This window comes from Mesoplodon bidens (assembly GCF_964165515.1).
Source record: "Mesoplodon bidens genome assembly, contig: HAP1_SCAFFOLD_81, whole genome shotgun sequence".
Lineage (NCBI taxonomy): Eukaryota > Metazoa > Chordata > Mammalia > Artiodactyla > Ziphiidae > Mesoplodon > Mesoplodon bidens.
Window position 1 is genome coordinate 1,974,696 of NW_027672552.1, and position 7,598 is coordinate 1,982,293.

The following is a 7,598-nucleotide window of genomic DNA, read 5'->3' on the forward strand; positions in this document are numbered from 1 at the left end:
TTTGCTTAAGGACTATTTATAATATTTATGAGAAAGGAGGACAAAAATGAACGTGATGCTTTTGTGGAGAAGGAATTCCCTGGCTGAGCAGAAAAGCCTGCCAAAGTTGTGGTGTTTCTTGTTTGTTTGAAACAAGACTGAAGGACCATATAATGCAAGATGAAGCCATTAACAGTTAAAAGGGAGAGGACACACTAAAGAGACTCAGCCAGGGCCCTGGTAAATTATCCAAAATTGTGGGCTTTCTTAGTGAGAGTCTAGGATTTGAGAAATTCATGAGGAGAAAAGGCGGAGGTCCCTGGGCACCTGAAAATGAGAATTGCTGCATTGAACTAGGCTGACTTTGGCATGGCATTTTGAAGAAGGCAGTCCTATGGAATGTAACGAATAAATAGAGCATATCAGAGCCTGAAAACCTGAGAATAGGCTCATGTGGGTGAAACGAGGTGAAGCACGGTGCTTGGTACACTATAAACCCTCAGTAACATTGGCTGGTTTTGAATGAAATGAAACCTAACCTGAATCCAGTCCCTACTCGGTAACAGCGGGGAAGATAATGGGTGCCTAGGCAACGTCTAGCAAGTTCTGGGCTCGAGGCGGCTCCCAACTGTTGCGTCACCAGGGGCCACAGAACTGAGTCGGGAAGGGAGAAGGGAGGAATCTGTGCGGAGGGTCATCCGACTGAGTCGGAACCGGACACTCTGGCAGGAAGTAGAAAGCGAAGAAAACGAAACGACCATTGGTGAATTTCAACAGCACGTCGTGAATTTCAGATAATTTTCCACTTGTTTATTAAGATGGAAAACTCGGATTCCAACGATGAAGGAGATGGAGTTTCGGCCCAACACATAAGTCAAACGGACCGATTGGTTCGGGAAGAAGATTTCTCCAGGTTCGTAAATAATCTGAGTGAAGAAGATTACGAACTTATGAGAGACAACAATCTTCTAGGCATTCCAGGTGAAAGTACGGAAGAAGAGTTGCTGAGAAGACTTCAGCTAATGAAAGAAAACGCACCACAAGACTCAGATGAAAATACAGGTATATTCTGCTTTTGGAGGGAATAGGATGGGATGAATAAGGAACTTCATAATAGGAAATAGTAACTTCATAATAGGAAATAGTAAATTATACAGAAGTGACTTACATTCATTTGGTAAGTAACTTCTCATAAAAAGAACTGGCATTTACTTGATTTTGGGTGAGCATGTCAAGGTCTGTTTGTTTGTTTTCCTGATTCACATTTGGGTTGTTTTAATTGGGGAACAGTGCAAAGTAGCCTATTTGTATTTTTCTTGGTTTTCTACCTCAACTGAAAGTCCCTCCTACTTCCTGAATTATTTTTTCTACATAGACATGTAAAAAAAGCAAACAGAAATAGTCTCCACTGGGGACAATTGTGCTCTCTTCAACACCTGGGGACATTTGACAATGGCTAGAGATATTTTTGGTTGTCACAGGGGAGGCATGGGTGTTACTAGCATCTAGTGGGCAGAGGCCAGGGATGCTGCCAAAGATCCCACAATGCACAGGATAGCTCCCCAAAACAAAGAATTGTCCAGCACCAAAATGTCAGTAGTGCTAAGGCTGAGAAACCCTGCTCGGACCTCAGGTCTGGTGCCTTCCCTTCCAGTGTGAAGCAGAGGATTTTGCTGTCTAATGAAGAGGATACTATAATACTTTGGCTCTTGAACATGGTCTTATAGGTACCATGCTAGGTTCAGTCTATTCATTTGATCTGACCTTCAATTTAATGTCAATTAAAAATCTTGGTAACATTAAGAAGTATTCAAAATGCAAACACTTTTAAACCTATACAACTTGTTTATGTTTGGGCAATAACCTTATATTTTAAAACAGCTTATCTATTATCAAAAGCACATAAGTGAAGAGCCTAGAAGTAGTCATGTTGGAGACTAATGAAAATTAGACAATAATGTAAATTGAACTAAAATACTAGCATTGTACCTTAACTGGTGTTTACCTTGTTTAATTGCATTAGTGTTTTGACAGTGGACTGAAAAAAAAGTCTCTTGACATTCCTCTGACAGTGGTACACAGGGCTGTGTAATATGATGAAATACTGAAACATAGACTTCCTCTGGATTCCCTTTTTAAAAAATTCTCTAAGTTTATCTAGGATTAGCTCACTCTTTTTGGATGGAATCAAAACTTTTCTACCTTTACTTATAAATCTACACAGTGCAGTTTATAAAATATTAACTCTATAAATGTGAAATCAGTTGAAAACACCTGAGTATTTAAGTTCTCATTTTTTGTTTGTTTTTGAAACAAAGTTTCAGAGTGCTATTTTATGATGGTTCTAATTTTGGTAGTTCTTTTATGCACCCTCCCCATTTTTTTTTGTTAACAGACAGAGGAGACTCTTCAGATGACGTGTCTAGTGGTGACTCTCTAATAGACTGGCTTAACTGTTCTGGACAAACTGAAAATATGACAAGTGGACAAAGAGAAAACCAATCTTGGAGAGAAGAGAGCCAAATTAATCCTAAAAGTGATCAGTTCATATTCAGTTTAGAAATAAATGCTAACCTTGATCATGGGAGTCCAAATCCAGAGAATGAATATGTAGCGTCTGCAAGACTTCCCAGAAGAGAAAATATGGAAGACAGCCAAAGGCAAGTGGAAAGTCCACAATCTGAATCAATATTTACAAGACCATCTATGTCTGAACAAGATACAACTGAAACATTAATGGAATTCCCACCTACCACAAGTCAGAGAAGAGCAAGAAGTAGGAGCCCAGAGTATCGGAGAACCAGAGCAAGAATTGAAAGTTGGTCGCCTCCACGTTCACTTAGGGAAATTGTACAAAGACTGAGTCATAGTATACCCTCTCAGAATTTTGAGCAGCCTCTGCTAAGTGAGAATGCGAGATTTTCTAGAACTGAGCACCGAGAAATATTGACACAGCAAATGACTGGATTTGAGTTGCAAAAGAGCGGTCTTATTGAAACTTCTAGAACAAGGAATGCCGTTCATGGAGAAAATTCTCCAGATACAACCAGCAGTGGTGAATCTTGGGGAATGAGGGAAATATATCCAACCATACCCTTCAATCTTGAAGTAGGACAAGTTCATTCTGGAGCATATTCTCAGAGAGACAGCAGAGCTAGTAGAACTCAGTTAACATCTGAGACACCAAACAACACTGTCACTTCTGAAAGTGAACGAGGACTCAGGCATATGTATTCACATTCTGAGCGGGCAGGTGTGAGAGCTTATGTCAATACCATTAGAAATCCCGTTTGCAGAATGTTCAATACTAGCTTAAATGATACAACATCTGTTCCAATTCAGAGCACGTTAAGGCAGACAATGACAGAATTTAGTAACTCAAATAACCTTATGGACAGTGACAGTAATTTAGAGCATAGTGTCTCACCTCCAAGTCCAAACATGGAATGGCTAGAGTCACCTAATGGTAGTAGTAGTGGTACATTTGGTTCTGATTCAAATGCTAGCTATGATACCCATTCAAGTTCCACACTGAGTTGTCATTCAAGCCCCAATTGTACGTCTAGTTCCAGTTCTAGTCCTATTTCTGGTTCCAGCTCAAGTGATGAAAATTCAGGAATTAGATCACTGATGTTTGAAGGCAGTGAAGAAACAAACTTAGCAGCAGACTTATCATCAGAGACCAGGCAAGTGGGTAGACAAATTAGCCTAATAATATATGATGAAAGTGACTCTGGGTCCTCCCATGATCTGCAAACTACAGGACTCACCAAAGCACAGATTGACAGCTTGGCTGTAAGATCTTTTGGTGAAAATGATGCCCTAAAAGCCTGCAGCATTTGCCTTACAGAGTACACAGAAAACAGCAAGCTTCGCATACTACCTTGCTCCCATGAATATCACATTCACTGCATTGATCGCTGGCTGTCTGAGAACTCTACGTGTCCGATTTGTCGTAGGCAAGTAGTGGATTCCAATGAGAGTGAAAATCCTGATCGATGAATTCTCAGCTATATAAAGTGTTATAGGGCTTCCCTGGTGGCGCAGGGCTTGAGAGTCGGCCTGCCGACGCAGGGGACTGACAATAAAAATTAATTTCACACCATAGCAGTTCACTGAATTTCAATAAAAACTTAGCATGTGCACTGGGTTGGGATGTTCCTGATTCCATGGGAGAAATGTCTTAATATGATATAATGAATCTAGATAGATCCTAGTAGTATTATCTCGTCATGTAAATCCCAGACATCTCTTAGCCCTGTTCAATCCTGGTTGTGCATGCAGAGAAACAGAAACCCAACCAAAGATCAATAATTAAGAAGCCATTTAAGACTACATTAGAGTCATTCACATAAAGAAGTCATGTTACATTCCTAGAATGCCATAAAAAGCTTTGAAACCCTTCTCTTCCTATCTCTCTCCACAGCAGTTTATCCCACCTCCCTAACACTACCTTAACGTTTCGCCTATTCCCCACTACCAATGTATCAGTCAGTTCTAGCTAAAAACTGATGGCACACTTTAAAAGAGTGATGGAATAGCATTTAATGAAGAGACTAAAGTGTGTAAGGAATGAAGGGAAACCAAGAGATGATGAAGTGCCCTGAGGCTAGCAGCTGTGAGAAACCAGTATTATAACCACGAGGTTTGAAGGGGCATAGAGAGATAGCAGTTCCTGCAACCCAGAATGTCTTCGAGTTATAGGAGAAGCCCACCCAACAAGAGATGTAACCTTAGAAAATGGCATCCACTGCCAACCTAAAGTTTGGAAGGGGGCAGATCATGGAAATAAATACCCTTGCCTTCTTTCCTCCTGACTTCTAATCACTTATCAGTAGGTCATATTAACCCAACCCAACCTGAAGACACAGAGAGACTGGTCCATGAAGCTGATAAAGATCAGCCTCCTGGAATCACGAAGCAGGGTTAAGAAGGATGGCGAGTAGATCCGGTAAGCAAATCAGAGACCATCTACCACAACCAGCATTCCCAACTCTCTTCAAACCCAGCCTGTGTACGCTTTCTTGCCTCTTCCGCTTCCGCTTGTTCTCTATTCCACTCTATGACTCAGCTCTTTAACAACCCTCTCTATTTTCCTTTCATTTACTCAGATCTTGTATTTTTAAAAGTGATAAGATGACAAAGCCTTAGAACTTAATTACCTTTCTCTTAAACATGTCACACTTTGATTTGCTGTGATTGTAAACAACTAAGGATAAAGGGCAGTTATAGGTATGTCTTTAATTTTTGCTGCTTCAATATATTCAAGCTTCAATTTCTTTCTATATATGTTTAGTTCATATGATTAATTTTTAAAACAGATTCTGATTTCTTATAAAGGGTTTTATGGTTTATATATGACTCTGAATCCTTGTGTGAATGACCCAAAGTAGCCAATTGCTGCTTGGAGCCTCACAAGCTGCAATATGAAAGCCTTAAAGGTAAAACTTGGCTTCAAGAAACATGTCTACATAGTTCAATTCTAATTGTCCCCAGTAAAACCATCACCCAAAACCCCGAGTATTTGAAATCAAAATTTAGGTCATGCTTCCTTCCAACCTAAACATAGTGAAGGATTTTTCTCCTAATTCAGCCTGAAGGCTGTTTTTGGGGGGTTGTATTGGCCAGTCCAGAAAATTTTGCTTAAATTTTTCAATCCTGGTATAGGTGAGAGTACATTGTATTATAACCTAAAGCAATAATCAGAAATTTTGTGCAATGTGCAACCTATACAAATGTAGGCAGTGTTAAGTATACACCTTCTCTAAAAAGTTAAAGTCAGCAACATCACTGACCTTTCTTTTCTCTGTGAATTGCTGGCAGCCACAGTATTTGCACATAACTACAACGTATAAATGGGGAGTGGTGGTGAAGTTTTTGAAAACATCTTTGAGGTAGCATATTTTTCACACAGAAGATATCTGCATGGCCAGGAATGAAGGCTTGGCTCAAACCTCTGAAATTTACATTAACTTCTGAAAGTTGTTTGAATAGTCTGATTTTTAGGAAGTATTTTTGATATCAGATATACTTCACTTAAAGTGAGTAGAATAATTATAACAGTACTTGGCTTTCATACTATCCTAACAGATTAAAACCTTCCAAAGGATGATAATTGCTTAATTAATGCTTCAGTACATTCACATGCACCTTCTGTGGTCGACAGAATTCTAAGATGATGCCCAATCATCTTTGTAGGAGCCCCTCCCCTTGAGTATGAGACCTGTGAATGTGATGGAATATCATTCCCATTATTAGATTATGATATATAGCACAGTTGATTGGGAGATTATCCAGAGTGAGCCTGACCTAATCAGGGGAGCACTTAAAAGGCACAGAGAGGACTTCTAATCCAGATAAGATGGTTTATACTCCCCTCTTCCTGCTCCCCCTTTATACGCACAACTATATATCCTGGAAATAATATGAGACAACCAAAGGAGATCTCTGAAAGGTCTAGAGAAGGTGAATTGCATAGGGACCCTCAGAATGGATGAACAGCCTCATGGCAGGGCACCTTAGGACCCTCTACCAACAAAAAAATGTGATCCAGGCCCAGCATTTCCTAACTCCCAACTTAGTAACAGGAAGTGGCTCAAAGAAGCTCTTCCTCCATCACATCAAATGGGAATCCCCCAAACACCAGGCGAGCCTTGCAGAACCTGCAACGACGAACAATTGGAAGCCCTGATGACACTAAGTGACCAGGGAAAGTGCTTTCCTTCCCCACTGGGCCTGAGATCCCCCTTCACCACCCAGACACGTCAGTGGCTAAGGGTCCCAGCAAAAGTGCTCCTACCACAAAAAGCTCCCGCCTGGACAATGCTCTCCTCAGATGGGCCTGAGACTCCTCTCCCCTCCCCAGAAACATCAGGCAACTTGCTGGTACCGGCAACGGAGATCCCTCCACAGAAAGCTCTCAACCTGGTAAGCACCCTCCACTCCTTACAGTCCAGGGAGACCCTGTCACAAGTGCCTGGCCCAGGAAGGACTCTTCATCACGTGTTCCAGAGATGCCCTTCCCTCACCAGAAGCACCAAGTGCCGTATCCTGGGGAAGCTACTTCAGACCCCATAAGCAGCATGAGAAGGGACCAGAGGTAACCCCACCTGCACAAGAGAAACAGACCAAAAGAGTACCACAAAGGGTCAGAAAATTAGGTTTTCATGGAACCACCGTCCATAAAAGTACAGGAAATGTGTGCCAAACCTATAAAGAGTGAATGCCTGCTAAAAATTAAAAAAAACAAAACACTTTAAATAGGGACCAAAGTATCCTAACATAATAGCCAAAATGTCCAAAAGACAATAAAATATCACTACTTATACCAAGAACCAGATACATGACCGCTTGAATAAGATGGGACAGATGATGCCAACAGAGATGAATTAGATGTTAGAATTATCTGACAAGGGTTTAAAAATGCTGATTTCAGACCTTTAAGACCTCGAACACAGAACCTAGTCACTCCATGCCAGTATCGCCACCTATAGAACTGTGAGCTAATAAAGGGATGCTGTTTTAAGCCATTACATTTGTACTAATTTCTTATGCAGCAACAGACAACAAATACAACTTCTCATCTAGGATCCATCCTGTACCTAGAAAATGATTAGAAT

At 40.7% G+C, this 7,598-nt stretch overlaps 1 protein-coding gene across 1 annotated transcript; it reads left to right on the forward strand.

Annotated features, from left to right (window-relative positions):
* Window positions 1–797: 797 nt before the first annotated feature.
* Window positions 798–7,082, forward strand: LOC308610042 (E3 ubiquitin-protein ligase RLIM-like; the record flags this gene model as incomplete). Its single annotated transcript, XM_081259325.1, has 4 exons — window positions 798–1,041; window positions 2,375–3,136; window positions 3,743–3,938; window positions 6,845–7,082. The coding sequence occupies 4 exons, from the start codon at window positions 798–800 to the stop codon at window positions 7,080–7,082; spliced, it is 1,440 nt and encodes a 479-aa protein (XP_081115451.1).
* Window positions 7,083–7,598: the final 516 nt, after the last annotated feature.